The sequence below is a fragment of the Sinocyclocheilus grahami genome, unplaced genomic scaffold, assembly GCF_001515645.1.
Source record: "Sinocyclocheilus grahami isolate Dianchi unplaced genomic scaffold, SAMN03320097.WGS_v1.1 scaffold532.1, whole genome shotgun sequence".
Classification (NCBI taxonomy): domain Eukaryota; kingdom Metazoa; phylum Chordata; class Actinopteri; order Cypriniformes; family Cyprinidae; genus Sinocyclocheilus; species Sinocyclocheilus grahami.
In genome coordinates, this window is record NW_015505711.1 from 512,561 (window position 1) to 530,171 (window position 17,611).

The following is a 17,611-nucleotide window of genomic DNA, read 5'->3' on the forward strand; positions in this document are numbered from 1 at the left end:
TGCAGTGTTAAAAGTTATTAATTCCCAAAGAGTGGAATTAACAATCTACTGTGTTAAACAGTACTCGTGTTCAGTGTTGTTATATGGTGTGATACTAATAATTTCACTTTTACACTGAAAGTGCGGAATAAAAAACCCCGCCGAATTGTCTGGACTCCGCCCTTCAATGACCGCTGCCTTGCGAAGCGACCGAGACGGTAAGTTGGATTGCTTTTCTCTTTACAAAAGTACACATTATCAACAACATTTTTGTTGATAATTTTACTCAAAATATGATTGGTGGTGAACACATTTAGAAATTACTAACTGCGCGTGTTCTTGTCAGGTTTAGTGTTAAGTTCGTGAGGTGCAGAGATGTACGTTAACGTTAAGTTACAGAAGAGTGTGAAAGTTTCTCATGCCGGTTCGATTTCCTGAAAAAAAGGTGATTAATGTCACGTGTAAAATAACTTTTTGGAATGTGCTTACAATTTATGTTATATATGCTTTTAGCTTCTTTCATTTTGGTTCGCTGACAGATCCTCTCGCCGAGGCCTGGCTTTACTAAGTTACGAGTCTGGCACTGAAGTCTGAAGCAGCCACAATTGGGCGGGTTTCTTCTCAAATGAGAGAATTCATCAAATGGTACATTTATATTTGTTTTTGAAAGCATTGAGTGTGGCATTTAGCTGTTTCCATGCTCTGAAACGGCAATAGTGGGACTGTTAAACATTAGGCGCTAACAATTGAGTTTGTGTGACGCATGACACCGTGTTGAAGTGTGTCTCGCCCGCTGCAAACGAGCAGTCTCTCTGCAGACAGAGCTGGCATAACGCGGAACATTTACCAGTCATTTGATTGACGTTATTGAATGCAAAACTGAAATTAGAGCGCGTTTAAAAACTTCCATTCGCCATAGGCTTAAAGGTCCCATATTGTCAAAACTGAAATTTCCTGGCTTTTTCCACGATTACTGGGGTCTAGGTGCTATGTAACTACCATATACGTTTCAAAACAGTCAGTCCACCGTAACATTCACACAGCCTGCTTAAAGTTCTAGCTATTTTTCACGAACCGTTGTGACTTCCGTAAAAAGTTGACGTCAGAACTACACAGTCTCTGCCTTCAGTGGTAGCAGATATGCGATCTAATTTCTAATTTGAGGCTGTATTATGTCGATTCTGGGACCCAACATCACAACAAGATGATATTTTAAGCTCCTTGTGTAGCCGAACCTGCGCTCAGTGCGCTGGTTTGAATGGGCCACCTCCAGTTTCCCCTTTGTTTTGCTGCCTCCAGCTAGCGCTGTGACTTCGGCTGACCCTAGTTACCTGTGGTTGGCCTGGCCGTGCGTCACTCAGAACACAACAGGCCAATCAGAAGAATGAATATTAATTAGACAGACCAAAAAACTGACGCATAGCCTACGGCGTAAAGGCTACGGTGTAGGTCCGACGCAGAAGTACAAATCAGCCTTAAGTGTGAACTGCGTAATCTGTACGTTACTTGTTCTCAGTGCTGAATATCAAGTCTGTCATGTCGTCATATCTGAGTCAAGACACAAACGCGCTACCATCAAGTTTATGCAAGTGTCATGAAAGTGAGTTAAAGGTATGTTAAACTGTAAATCCGTCAGTCTTTCAATTTCCTTCAGTGCCCAGCCCACTGGCAGAGCATGCAGGTACTTCAACTTGAAACCAGTCTTTATCATATGGCATGCTATTTTGGGTTAAATAATGTCCTAGATATACAAAGTTAAGTTTTAATGGAGAAATATGTCTGAATCTATCTGTATTTTCTTTTCACATTATAAATAATCAATTAATAGTTATAAATTCTTAACACATGTTAACTTATTCTAATGTTCATTTTAAGATGCCTTATTACTCATGTTACTCATTAAAAATTATACAAATATATTTAATAATCAGATTAAATAAACACAAATTGTTTCAGGCCTCCATGTGAATATTGCACAATGTTTCATTTAATTGACCCTAGAATGAAGTATGTAAAAAAAATTTAAAATAAGTTTACGATTTGACACCCGTATTATAGACAGTTCTCAGCATACTCAAAATTAGGGGTAATCACAATTATTTGACCATATTTACATTACATTAAATTACTGAAATAAGTGTTTTTTTTAATCCTTTTTCAATAGAATTGGCCCAGACTTCTGCAGTGTCAAGTGAAAGAAGCTCCTCTCATAAGATTGCAAACTGGGAGTCTGATGACACTGAGCGTGAGTGATGGAAGCCCTTCAAGAAAGGAGCAGAATGCTGAAGATGACGCCAGAATTGTGAGTCTGTGTCATTTATATGTTATTCTATGTGCAGTACAGATTTAAAACGCACAAATGAATATTAAAGATTAAAGTTTAACTGGGCAGGCACACATATCAACATATGTTCACACCTGGAATTTACTAATTATTAATTTAAGATATCAAACTGCAAAAAGATAAATGGTTAGTTGACCCAAAAATGATTGAAATTAAATTTTTTTTCATATTTAAACATTGATCAGGGAACATAAACAGAAAATTTGGACTAAACCACAATACGTCTGGATTAGTTCTCTTTATGAAGTTTATGAAGTATCAAAGTGGTAGTTGCGTGGACCGTCATTCAAGGGACAGAAATCTTATATTCTTATAATATCTTCAATTGTGTTTCAAAGATAACAAAAGTCTTGGCTGAGTAAACTGATGAAATTTTCATTTTTGAACTAAGCCTGTAATAAAAGAATGTGGCTTTCTGTGAATGTGGCATATATTTATCACCCAAGATGCGTGCTAATGCCAGGTGTGAACAGAGCCACTGTGTGACTACACAATCAACTTTTTGATTATTGTTGTCTTTTTTAGATATTGTTGTCATTAATTGTTTTTTCTTTTTTTTTTCTTTTCAAGAATCCAAGTTCCTGGCTTCTCCCAAGACCTTCAAGGACCCAATTGACCTCGGAATCAGCTGTAAAGGAGGATGAAACCGATGTCTAAGGTTAGACTATATTTCAGAATAAGATTATCTATATTAATGCTTTATCTATATTCTGTTCTCATGCATTTTTTTTTGCTAAAGTTGTCATATCTGTTATTTAGAATGGGACAGCGATATTGCATCAATTGGTCTCCTACTTCATTTGATTCCACATCACCACAAGACTGCAAGGGACCTGGAAAAATGTCATCCTATCAAGCTGAAGAACATATTCAAAAAGGTACATTTGGACATTTCTGTCACTACCTATTGTCTGCCTCAAAATATTGCCAGATGGGTTGTATATGAAAGACTAATGTAAATAAAATCAGTTGGAGAGCTGGCCTTGAATGTTATTTTTGTCTTTGATCTGCAGGCACTAACAAGAAGAACAGCTTGATTGCATAGAAGAGACCACACAGCCATACCTGCTTGCTGATGGGACAACGAGGAACATCATTCATGGATGCTACACAACTGTCAAATCTACCTGTCATATTTGTTCATGTCTAGGTAAATTTGATGATTTTGGGTTTTATTAACTATTTTATGTTTCTGTGCAACACTTAATGAATGTGACTGATTAATTAACCTCTACACATCTGATATATGTTTTAAAGTTGCCACTTTGCCCATTTGTTAAATAAACGTTGACATTTATACATCCGTCTGAAGACTCTTGATTGTATGTCTAATCTTGTACATTAACACCATACAATAGCATTTTTTTGGTTTGCACTGAAAAGAGTACTTTATTAATAACACTTAAAGGATTAAAACAACACCAGGGGTGTTAAATACCCCATAGTGTAACATTTGAACAACAATAGCAAGTGTAACACTTTACACTTGGAGTTTAATTTTTCTACACTGTAAGGTGCTATATTAACACTAAAAATGCAACACTATGAACGGTGTACTTTTAACACTAGACAGATTGGGACCATATATGATCTTTAGTAGTGTTAAAATCGACACTTTGTGTTAAACTGACACTGTTTTTTACTGCGTTCTGTAACCCTGAAACTGGATCTTTGGGGCTCAGGGCTGCAGCGGGTTAAGGAAGGGATTTCCTCTTTGCCTCTGTCTTACCTCAGTGATCTATTGGGATCAAGCGCAGGAGGTCAGCGACCGATGCATTATCAGCATTTGATACCGAGCTCCCTGGAGAGACTCAAATTTACTATTAGCTTTTGTTTCAGGACTTCTAGCCTTTCATTAGCCAAAGTGACACTTTTAAAAGCTTATTTAAATTTTTTTTGTTGTGTCATTTATCTTTATAAGTTATTAATCATGATATCTATCTGTTCAGCACTTTAATAGCTAACCACACTTGTGGGTGGGATCAAAATAAAATCACAGGTCCCTGTGGTTCAGTTGGGGATGGTTTAATACACTACAGCCAGTAAAAGCTTCATCCACTAGCTTGAATGCTTCTGCAGAGGGCTGGATTTATATAGTCTATTGATGAGCAGCAGCACACAGTGAAACAACAGACACAATATGCTGAGCGAAACATATCATCTGATTCACATTCAAACACTACAACATTTTTCTATAGCTTCAATTACAAACACAAACATACATTTTTGGGGGGGATATTTATCAGCAGGTCTATGGTATTCTTAAAAGTACCATGTACTTTACATCTTAATACACCCTAATAATATTTTCAAATTTTTATATTGGATTTATTAAAAATTATAGAAAATATTCTGTTCAAAAGTAATATATATTAAACATGTAATAATTCATATTTTATGATGGAATTCTTGGTCTGGAACAAGAGTAAAGCAACAAATCTATATAAAATATATGCACTACTGTACTAAACACTATGAGGTTAGCTTTAGCAAGTCAAATGAGTTGGACATTATATGAAGTAGAATTTATTAGAAATAGAAATCTTTTGTAACATTTTAAATGTCACTGCTGGTGTGTCCTTGCTAAACAAAAATATTTATTTATTGATTTAAAAAGAATTACTGACTGCAAGAATGAATGGTACTAGTGTATCTATATACAGTGGGGCAAAAAAGTATTTAGTCAGCCACCAATTGTGCAAGTTCTCCCACTTAAAAAGATGAGAGCTTTCCCATGACCTACCAAGGTTCAAAGTTTTAAGGTTACCACACATTTTTAATACAAATCGACCCATTGAACACAAAAGTGCCTTCAGTTGAAGAAACATCAATTCAGAGCGCAGTGAATTAAGCATTTTTTAAACTGACAAATGCACAAAATGGATCCAGATCTTTAATACACAGAGGTTGTTGCTGTGTCTGTGAGAAGGGAAGCATTAAAGTGATTGATGGGCTTCAGGGCTTAGAGAAAGAGAGAGTCTCAAGCTGGTGGCCCTGACACTCAAGATGCAGAGCAGTCACAGGGCAGCGGCCGTCACCCTGCCCAAAGACTCGCCATTCCTAATTTATGAGGGCTCTATCAAGCCTCAATAATTCATACACCCAGCTCCACACAGTGATCACTGAAGCACAGACCGCCTTTCACACAAGACCAAAAAAAAGATGTATTAATAAACACCATTCTCTTTCAGACAAGGTTTGCCTCTCCATTATGAGATTCTTTATTTCGGCGGCAGTGGGACTATATTTGGTACTGCCTATGAATCATCTGACACACAAATGGCTGCAAGACAAAAAAGCTGAAACGGCATTCACAAAACAACTGTTAATATATAAGGGGTTATCGCAAAATTCTGATGCATTATGATTCAAAACCAAGTAAAAAAACGAATTCACTGATGATACAGTAGGTCAAACTGTAGCTATTTATTATCCTTTTATTGTGATCATTAAAAACACCACGATGAATTCACTAAGAATGCACTGCGTCCCTAAAAAGTAGGCCTAACTGAACTGAATATTTGCGTAGGATGTCATAAAAATTTATGTTTAGTTCTAGGGCTCCATATTCTATATTTGGCACCATTATGGGAGACAATATTGGTGGACGGATGAGAGACAATCGATTGTTCCCTGAGAAAAGGGCTCACAATACACGCTGACACAAATACGGGGAGAGTGCAGCTGGGTTTAACACACTGACACACATACTGATGGTGCATGTGAGCATCTCTATCAGCTGAGCAAAGAAACTGAATGGGATATGCATATATAATGTGTCAGATGTGGGTCAGTGTGCGGCACATTGCTCATATAGATGCATATGTTTAATGTGCCGTACTGAAGTAGTGGCTGGTGCTGGCATTACTTCCTGTGCTCCTCTGAGCCTGGGAAACGGCATGGGAACTGTCCCACATTCCTCAGATGAGTCCCGACCAGGGAATACAAACGTGTACAGCAGGAATGTATTGTCATTAGTGCATGGGACAATGTCAGTGAGACTACAAGGTATTGACTCAACTACTCTATTCAATGAAGCTGCTACGTACCAATGACATATGGGTGCTGTGTGTGAATGGAAAGTTTGATTAGTCCATTAATGGGCCAGACAGTCTAAAGTAGGGGTGTCAAACTCAATTCCTGGAGGGCCGGAGTCCTGCAGAGTTTTGTTCCAACACACATACCATGTAGTTTTCAAATAAGTCTCAAGGACTTGATTAGTTGGATCAGGTGTGTTTAATTAGGGTTGAATGAATCTAAACTCTGCAGTGCTGGCCCTCCAGGAGTTGAGTTTGACACCCCTGGTCTAAAGACATGTCAATGGTTATATAACCATAACCAACCCACATTCTTACAGGCAGGTTCTGAATGATGGGTCTCTCTGTTGGTTAATGGGTCTCTTAATAAGTGCCCTACACAATGAGAAAAATTAATTAATTAAAGGGATAGTTCACCCAAAAATAAAAAATTATATCATTAATTACTCACCCTCATGTCGTTCCAAACTCGTAAGGCCTTCGTTCATCTTCAGAACACAAATTAGAATATATTTGATGAAATCTGAGAGCTTTCTGACCCTTCATAGACAGCAATACAACTGACACATTCAAGGCCTAGAAGGTAAAGATAAGATATATGTAAAGATATTAAAATAGTCCATGTGACATCAGTCATTAATAGGGTTGCAAAAAGGTGGAAAATTTCTGGAAATTTTGGAAAGTTTCCAGGGATTTTTGGAAAGTTTCCGGAAATTTACCAGAAATTGTTCAACCCTTTGCAACCCTAGTCACTAAACCGTAAAACAAAAATAATGACTTTATTCAATTTCTTGTCTTCAGTGTCAGTCAAGCCAGAAGAAATTGTTGAAAAAAGTTATTTTTGTTTTCTTTGCACACAAAAAGTATTCTCGTAGCTTCATAAAATTATGGTTGAACCACTGATGTCACATGGACTATTTTAACAATATCCTTACTATGTTTCTTGGGCTTGACTGTGGTATATCCTTGCTGTCTATAAAGGGTCGGAAAACCCTTGGATTTCATCACAAATATCTCAATTTGTGTTCCAAAGATGAGCAAAGGTCTTACGGGTTTGGAACAACATGAAGGTGAGTAATTAATGGCAGAATTTTCATTTTGGCATGAACTATCCCTTTAATTCCCAAGCTGGACACTGCATCTAGGTGTCTTCTAATGATACCATAAATTCATATTTGCCCACAAGATCATGCCATACAATGTTTCCCTTCAAAACACAACTTTGTACCATTACATTAGCTTCACATACTCAGGGTTAGGAGGTCTGAACAAGCCCCTAACATAATTTTTAAAGTTTGATGAGGCCTCATAATTTAAATGATGCAGAATAACCACAGAGTACCAAAAATAAATAAATAAATAAAAAAGTAATCTGCACATTCCACTGAATATCATTTACCATATTAAATATTTTTAAATTGTGAGTTTATAGCCTATTCACAACCAATTAGAATTAGCCTTTTATGCTTGGGAAAACTGCATGGTCTGCACACAATATCCTTGTACGCAATCCAAACAAAACATCACTGCTCACATTAATTTTTCACAGCATGAACAGGGTTTTCCCTCCTAATATATGGTTGCTTGTCCTCCACGGCAGAGTACAATGTGGTAAACTCATTTGCAATGTTGTTTATTTACTTTGCACAGAACAAAATTGTTTTAATAATAATATTTATTTAGATTTTATAGTTTAAAAACTGTAGATGTTAAGTCTTGGTATCAAAGTCCCTTTAAAACCTTTTTAAATGGTGGTATATGATTGCCATCTGCCTTGCTTGGGGTAGGAGAGTCAAGTTCTTCAATAGCAATGTAATGTCTTATAAACATCGGTTTACAATTGCCTTTTGTAAATTGTTTCAACCAACCTCAGGAAATGAGTGGTATCAGGAAATGGCCCATATTTGGTCAGAATGGTACTTATTAATTGATTTAATTGAATTAATAGAGCGCTGATTCTAAGTCAACTTTATGTAAAACAGGAGGAAGTGCTAAACTCCTCATTGGCATCAGTATTTACACAACAAAAGGGGTCTTAACAAGCCCTTTCAGCATGCATCAAGCACGGTACTATTATGATGCAGAATAATCAATGCATTTGATGCTGAACACTATGCAGATGAGGCCCGGTAACAGCCAGGGATGATTTGGCGACCAACAATGTGGCCATTTCATCTCTGAAAATTGAGTTCTTTCCACCAGCCTTGATGTAGACAGAATATTAAGCTGCACACTGAATGAATCACTAACCCCTTGATGGCCTTTAGTTCATCAAAACAACTATGAAAAAACAGTCCTGATTCAGAACATCCAGGTGATAGTGATAATGTAAAACAAGAAGCCAAAAAAGAAAGCACAGCACGTTTAAATGAAGTGTACTGCATTGATGCCTGCGCTGATATAGTAAACTCTTCATTGCTACACGATACAGAATATGAAAGGTTCTACTGTAGATACTGTTAATGGGGAATGAGACTAACTACATTATACTGTATTTTAGACACAAAGAAGTATATAAATGAAAACTGTTCATTTAATCCGGGCCCCTGCTGTTTCCTAAATTTGTTTTTCTGGCTAGAGAGGGAGAACATGATTATTTCAGTCATGCGTTTTGCTTTGGAAACAAACCGGTTTTATCAAGGAGCATGATTCCACAGATCTGCTGATTCAGCTGAACTACCTGCTTAAAATATAAAGTATGTCATGTTTTCAGGCTAGAAGTCACAAACAACATTAGATTGTATGTATGAAAATGTTCAAATGATAATGGCTTTGTACTACAGAAGGGGAATATGCCACATTTGGGCTCTCATATACGTTCACTCATAATTGAATATCATGAGATTTATTTGCTGGCTTGGTGGTCAAAAAAAATCGCCATAAATGAAAATTCACCTTATCGATTTTCTAAATGCATGTTATTGATTATATTCTGAACAATTCATCAATGAGTTGTTTGTGGATTTTTTAAATATAAAATCATATCTGGATCTTACAGTGAAACAACTGAATTCTCTTATGTAATGTATGCAGTACTTCTCCAGTCATTTAGTCCTCTTAAACCCTGACACTGCAAGATTAAATTCACCTGTCTTCATTTCTGAATGTAACAACTGATGCATAGAACCAAGTCCCCACCTTACATTTTTTTCTTTTTCAATATATGGAAGAAACTGATCTGTCATTACTTCCGTTTCACCGCAACTTTAAGCTATGTATCAGCAATGTACAGTAAAAGCAGGAGGCCTTTGAACGATGAGTGCTCATGTTATCATTTTAAAGAAAATAACATATTCTACACACAGCGGTTGTGCAGACATCTAAATAAGATAATGCATTTTAATAAACACTCAACAGTGAATAAAGCCTATTACAGCCTTCCTGACATTGTGCACATTTCCACTTAATTTTACCTCAAGGTCATTTAAAAAAAATCCTTGAATTACAAGCCAGTTTTCAAAATCAAATAAAACATCTTTAACCACACAACACATATTGGTCCTTCCAACTGACAAGGTGACCTAGACTATATTTAAGAACAAAACAATACAAACACAGCAGTGAGGACATTCATCATAGAGCTGCACATGAGATGTGTTATATCAGAGCTATATGGGCTACAACAGCTGTATCAAATGTTGCTGCATATATATATATATATATATACATATATCTCACCCTCATTATCATGATGCTTTAGTCCACATCATGCTGTGGTAATTTAATCATTCTAAAATCCACATCATAATATGATAATGTCATGTGTTATTCTAGTTGTGAAACTGTTTTAGTAACATTTCATATTATTCTCTCTCAAGATAAATGCGCCATGCCTTGTATCAAGGGCAAGGCCAGACTGATGTGATGTTGTTCTTGTGGTAGACCTTCCAAAGAACATTCACACTTGACTAGGCAAAACAAACAGTAGCTATATAACGTCATTTGCATCTTAGCTAACTTCAGTTATGGAACATTAAGAGTTTGTTTAAATAAAACACATTTAAAGTAGGTGGCATACTACATGTAATCTACAGGAGATATGCAAATGTACTCTGAGTGACTCATGAGCAGTTCTGAGCTCATCTGTCCTTGCAGCTCTCCTGTCATGTTTTCATAGTGACCATGATGCATGTCGAGGTCATTTAATGTGTTTTTCGTTAATCTGATCAATAGCTAAATACAATGTTGATGTATAGTCTACACAACACTGAAATAGGCAAGCTAGCTTTTATTTCAATTGAGATCTTATTTATCTCACTACCTTCATTTGGAGAAGCTGTATTTATTTTTTTTGTTTAATGCCACGATGCAGCATAATGCGCACGACCAAACCATCTAAATTGTAGTGATGCACCGAAATTTCAGCAAACAAAAATATTTTTAAAAAAAATATATGAATTTTTAGGTTATGGCCAAAAACAAAGGTTATTAAGGCTGAAATCACTGACCAATCACTGATCATCGCTTCTCCGATGACTGTGTCATTGTCTTATTGTATGCATACAATGTGGATAAGCAGTGTAGATTCCGGAGCAAAAATGATGAGTAGCAATGTGTAAAATTTCTTAGTCTGAAATATTGAGTGGATGCTCGTTGACAAAAAATCTTTACTATGACAGGTTTATCATCTGTGAACACAACACCCTGACCAACACACTAAGTTCAGTTACCCAAATTCTTTATCGAAACATGTTTTTTTGGTTTTTAGTTTAATGGAAACTTTAATTTTGTTTTTTTGTGTTTCTGAAAAAATGATTTTGTTGCATTGCATCACTACTAAACGGCAAAACTTTCTGATCGAGAACAGCTGTCAGCTCTCATTAAATTTAACTGCAACTTTATTTGTCCAGTAAGCAACTGAGGAAAGAACAGCAATCCTGTAATGACTCCCCTGATGACCATTACTTAGATAATGCAGTCTGTGTGGACAGGAGTCCTGATCTCAGCCAATCATTTAATGGAGAACAATCATCCTCTATCCACCATTTCTGAGTCCACTATGTCTATGTGTAACACCTGCCAGTGCCACTGTTTTCTAATACAGTTTTCTTTCATTAAGAGTTATGAATTTCTTGAGCTTGCTTGACTTCTAAAGTGCTGTAAAACGTTTGCAAGATCAATGTTATGATGATTACTTGCTAAACAGATTTTCAATGTGGTCTCAATCTTTATAATTCAACTATATACATTTTAAAGAATATGTTGTGCATTTACAGGTAAAATGTCCATTGTCAGTATGTTAAAAAAAGATCAGATCGGCCGTTGGGGTCAAATGCAGAACCTCTAATCTAAGAGTGTCAGCTGGTCTCCATCTGTAATGGCAAATAATGGCAGATTTCCAGTCATCTTCACCCCATAGTGTGTCTTAAGAGTGAAGACAGTCACCCAGCAACCTGCTAATTCCCACCAATCACATGCATCTGCTGTCCCCCATCTCAATCTCTATTGACTTTTAATCATCATAGATATTAATTTAGTATTCAGAGATCCTGCACTTCGGTATTTGCTTATGAATGACATCCAACAGTAAAGCTGTTGCTTTAAATAGGGTATCCTGTGAAATTAAAGCCGAAGCTTAGACTCACAGAAGCTGAGTAAACTCGGGAAACATCGCTCAAAAATAATAAATGAAAACTCGACAGTCCATTCATTTAGCCTGCGCTGTTAATGAACTAAAAGCCGCGAATCACATTCACAACGGACTCATTGAAGTCTAGATACAGGACCAATGACAGTTTGGTAGATGCTCATACTTACATTGGGCGCGAGTCACTCGTTTCCTCGAGACGACGGCGTGACGGTTTCATCCAAACACGATTCTGCCGGTTCGGGAATGAACCGGCTAGCGACGACCCCCAAGTAAGCTACGACCCCCATTCTGCCTTGTGTGAATGGAAATCCAAGTACACTATTATTTTCAAAGCACGTAAATGACATAACAATTGCACTTTTGTGCTACTCTATAATCAAAGGGGAGACTATTCCGCTGATATGGACTTTTTGTATATTTGTTTAATATAATGTAAAATAATTATTAATTTATTATTAAAGTCATTATTCATTTATTATAGGTTCTTATGAAATTACCAGCTTTGAACATACCTTAAAATATATATATATAATTTTGGACTTACACTACGGGTCAGTATATTATACTTTTCTTTTCTTTTTTTGCTGCTAGTGCTACTGAAAAGCGACTAGGATTTCTGTTGTCATTTTAAAAAAAGTCAATTTTCTTAGAGAGCACTAGAGAGCGCCCATGGGTTGGGGTTAAAAAATGGACACTTCCGTCTGACTTTGCGTCAGGGTTGACTGACAGTGTTCTTAGCCAATTACAGTGAAGAAGAGCTCCAATGAGGCGTGACCAAGTCCACAAACACAGCCAATCACAGCGTAGCAAGCGCAAGCAACGGGTCCGTACTCCAGAGGTGAGGTGTCTATTTCTGCCGTATCGAACCAAGCAGAAAGTTAAAAACTGGTAACATATGATTACAAAATTGTGATTAGAATGAATGGAACAGCATATTCAAACTTTGACAATCAAGAACACGTTCTCAAACTAGGCGAAACCTTTGAGAAACAACCTAAAAGTGCATTCCACACGGTACGATGTAAGTGGCATCTTTTACATTATCTTACATTTTACATTAAGAAATTATATTTTGAAAAAAAGGACCTGTTTTTTACGCTGATACTGAAACCATAAGTTGTTTTCAAACAATGTGCACAGGCATATGAGAAGGCAGCTATGTGCTTTTCCACCTTGCGGTTGTGGCTAGAAGGGATACAGCAAAAACCAGAAGCTAATAAATTGAATTTCCTACCTATTAGATTGTTTTATTAACGTCTAACGTTACACCTACCCCAACCCTAAACCTACCCCTTACAACAATGCTAAACTAATAATTGTTGTACAGTGTGAGAAAAATTACGCTGTATTGATGTGCGCATGCCCAGTAAAGTTTTGCTGTATGCCATCTAGCCTTAACCGCTGGCTAACCCAGCTTTTTAATGTTATTTGGGAATAATAATAAAAAAGCATTTGTCTTTGTGCTTATAATGGGATCCTACCAAAATGAACACGATTTTCTATCCTCTGAAAAGCTGTGGTTTAAAATGAATTCTTGGAGAACATTTAATTCATGAGAAATGATTGACTTTCCATTACAGTAGGAAACACGCGCCCTCTGTAGGTTCCACATTGGCACGCCGCACAACACTACTTCTGATGTCAGCAATGGCACACATGGTTATTATTAAATATGAATGTTTTCTTCCTGGTCATAGATGATTTCAAACCAGCCTCCATAGACACAACATGTGAGGGGGAGCTGGAAGTGGGCAAAGGAGAGCAAGTTACAGTCACACTACCGAACTTAGAGGTAGGCTCAGTAACCTTAGTTCCACAAAAAAAAATCTTGTATGTACAGTAACATTGAAGATTAAGCTGAATCTTCTTTCCCATCAATCTTTGCAGGGATCCACGACACCTGTTACCGTATTTAAAGGTTCCAAAAGGCCTTATATGAAAGAATGTGTTCTCATCGTTAACCATGACACAGGAGAGTATCGTCTGGAGAAACTCAGCAGCAACATTGCAGTCAAGAAGACCAGGTATAATGCTTTTGTGTTCCAAGTCATATGGATTTATCATTTATTTCATTATATACTCCTTTAAAGCATTTAAGTAAACAAATGGTCATATTTCCATATCCTTACAGGGCTGAGGGAAGCAGTAAGATTCAGTCCCGGCTAGAGCAACAAACCAGCAGGCTTAGTCAGCAGATGAAGACCGGCAGTGGAAACAAGGCTCCATCCAGCACCAAGAGCTCTCCTCCCAAGGAGAAAATGTCTCCATCATCTCCCATGGATGATATTGAGCGAGGTTTTATGTCTTGACAGTATCTGGAAACATTGAAATCAGGGTTTTAGTCAGTTCAGTCAGTATAATCAGGAGGACACCAGCTTGAATACTAGAGAGCCATAATCCAAACACACAAAAGTACATTACTGTTCAAAAGTTTAGGGTCAGTATGATTTTTTTTTATTTTATTAAATAAATGAATACTTTTATTTTGCAAGAACACATTAAATTGATCAAAAATGACAGTAAAGACTTTTACAAAAAAATAAATGCTGTAATTTCAAACTTTCTATTCATAAAAGAATCATGAAACATGATTCCACAAACTTATTAAGCAGCACAATTATTTTTTAACATAGTTTTTTAAATAATTGAGCACCAAATCAGCATATTAGAATGATTTCTGAAGGATCATGTGACACTGAAGACTGCAGTAATGACTGCAGTAATTGCCATCCCAGCAATAAATTGCATTTTAAGTTATAATTTTTTGGTTACACTATATTTTAAGGTGTCCTTGTGTAATCAGTGTAATTATATATTTAAGTACTGAGTAATATTAATTAACTACATGTACTTACTATATGGTTGGGATTAAGGTTTGGCTTAGCATGTAATTATGCATAATTTATTGTTATTATAATAGTAAGTACATGTAAGGTGTAACAAGGACACCGTAAAATAAAGTGTTACCAATTTTTGAATCATTTAACAGTTATTTTAAATTGTAATAATATATCATAATAGTACTGTTTTTACTATATTGATGAAATAAATGCAGCATTTGTGAGCATAAGAGACTTCTATTAAAAACATTAAAATCTTACTGACCCAAGCCCCTTGAACAGTAGTGTACAAGCAGGTGTACTGGAATTCTTTAGGCAGTCCTTCTTGTTTTATGTGTTTGTGTAGAGCTGATGGCCGAGGCGCGTGTCATGGATCAGATGAGCAGTGGAGATAGCTCCTCAGATTCCCACAGTTCCTCCTCCAGTAGCGGGGACAGCTCCAGCAGCAGTGACTCAGAGGATGAGGATCGCCCCCCACATAATGTGGCCCCAGCTCCCCCTCAGAGCACCTCTGCCCTCAGCACATCTCAAAGCCGTGTGGAGGAAAGCAGCGAGCATTTCATGAACACACTCAGTGAGTTTCAGGGCTTCTGGGTGATTTTGGATGGTCTGTCATTCTGTTTTGTGTGTCTAATATGCTAACGTTTCGATTTATTTCAGAAAATGATCTCCAGTTGAGTGAGTCTGGGAGTGAAAGTGACGATGACTAACCGCGAAGACGTGTGAGACACCTGATGCTGAATGAGGGTCAGGTGCTCAGGAAGTACATTTACTAGTTAAAACTTTGTGATACCTGAATCCAAATCCCTGTCAACTTCTCAGTTATTCATTTTTTTTCTTTCCCCCAGTTTCTTAGTAATACTTGCATCAGCACGAGCTGTGCCAATGGACACATAACTGTTTTTTTTTTTTTTTGCTGTATTAGTAAATTAAGAAAAAGTATTTATTTTGTTGAGAATGCTACTGCATAGATGTTACTTTTATAGGAATGTCCTATAATTACTTCCCCAGAGGTTATATCTGTTTGTGAAATAGCTGTTTAAAAAGATCACCATGGTCTTCTTTTTTCTATATATTTTTTGAGGCTTAACATACTCAAGCACAAGTGATTTAGCAGCATTTTATAAGGAGTCTTAAGGAGCACCAGTGCATTAAGATGCCAAGCTCAATCTCAGATATTTACACATTACCCGACCTGCAATACTTGAATTGGTCTCTTTTGCGGATTCAGAGACATTTGTTCATAACAAACTGTGCCTTGTATATAAGGTGCATTTTGACTATCCATCCCATTCTCTTAAATTGAAGTACACCCACTTTTTTTTTTTATTCCTGCTTGGGTTCCCTAAAATATGATCTCCATTTAGAGGTAGAAGTCTCTGTGTTGTGTATGTCTTACTGTATGCCTCTGGAAGGCCCAAAAGCAACACTCTAACTCTTAAAGGATGTCCTTAGCCAGCCCTTCTTGAGCACTAATTGCAAAATATGACGTGCCATTATTATAGCAGGGTTGACTGATGTGGTTAAATGTAGTTCTGTGGGAGGTTTGATCATTATGATCATTATTAAAATTGTGTGTAGACTAATAAAGATTTGTTTTGTGATGTTTATTTGTTGATCATTTTATTGTTTCAATATAGCAGCACATCATTATATAGCAGCATCTGAGCTGCAAAGTATGTTAACCGAGCTTCAAGTTATGGCATAATTCACTTGTTTAAGTCTGATTGAGTATTTGTGAGATAGGAATCATTGCTCTAATTATATTGAGGGGTTCAACATACAGTAAATCTTTTTGAACATTATGTAGTGGTTTATAAGACATGCATCTTTTCTGTGAAGACTCGAGAGACTATTTGACAAGCATTGGGTTGTTTCTGAAGTGAAGATGTTGAAATGGTGTTCTTACTATGGCCCTGAGCAAGTGTGTATGCAAATTATTTTTTAAATTTTGTGTGTGTGTGTGTGTGTTCTTCCATGTAATGGTATATCTATTGTGCAATGCATGGAGACATGAAGTTGTTCATTTTTAACACTATTACAAAAAGTTGTCATAGCAAAATGCCACAGTTATTAGTGTGCCATATGACCATGGATACTTGATATAATTTCTCATTGTCATCAAAATATATGTCTTAGAAGATTTTCATAGCTTTCTTTTCCAAAACACTGTTAGATGTTTATAAAAAGAGTTATAAAAAGCAGGTAAAATCTTTCCACATTTCACGTGCCATGAGACATTTGTTCATTCATGTGATTCATTTTTTAGATAACTTATTTTAAAAAGGCCAATGCCTTTAACACATCAAAAAAAATAACAGTAAAATATCTAGTTTGACCATGGTGAATTCAATAGATAACGCTGAAACGCAGTTTGAAAACATCTAGTTCTTACGACCCGTTTTGTGACTTGTAACAGTCAGTGAACAGAAACACTTTGGTTAAAGGGGTCATATGATGCGATTTAAATTTTTCCTTTCTCTTTGGAGTGTTACAAGCTCTTGGTGCATAAAGAAGATCTGCAAAGTTGCAAAGACTATAGTCTCAAATCCAAAGAGATATTCTTTATAAAAGTTAAGAGTCAACCACGCCTACCTAAAATGGCTCGTTCTAACACGCCCCCACATGTCTACGTCATGATGTGGGAAGATTTGCATAACGCCGCCCAAATGTTCACACAAAGAAAGAAGGCATAACTTTTATTCTCGCTGTAGTATTGTTGACGCTGCAGCCATGTCGTGAAGGCGCTGTGTGTTTCGTTATGAAAGCGAAACTACTTTGTTTGGTCTTCCAAAAGAGGACGATATCCGCTTCGTCATGT

At 36.7% G+C, this 17,611-nt stretch overlaps 1 protein-coding gene and 1 long non-coding RNA gene across 2 annotated transcripts; both read left to right on the top strand.

Annotated features, from left to right (window-relative positions):
* Nucleotides 1–587: 587 nt before the first annotated feature.
* On the top strand, nt 588–3,196 carry LOC107555337 (uncharacterized). Its single transcript, XR_001605157.1, has 4 exons — nt 588–624; nt 2,144–2,281; nt 2,894–2,981; nt 3,083–3,196. It is a non-coding gene; the product is annotated as an uncharacterized lncRNA (long non-coding RNA).
* Nucleotides 3,197–12,734: 9,538 nt separating this feature from the next.
* LOC107555357 (ELL-associated factor 2) lies at nt 12,735–17,056 on the top strand. Its single transcript, XM_016238118.1, has 7 exons — nt 12,735–12,788; nt 12,868–12,971; nt 13,648–13,742; nt 13,838–13,974; nt 14,082–14,245; nt 15,137–15,364; nt 15,451–17,056. Exons 2-7 carry the CDS (start codon nt 12,869–12,871, stop codon nt 15,498–15,500), a joined length of 777 nt encoding a protein of 258 aa, XP_016093604.1. The 5' UTR covers nt 12,735–12,788; nt 12,868; the 3' UTR covers nt 15,501–17,056.
* Nucleotides 17,057–17,611: the final 555 nt, after the last annotated feature.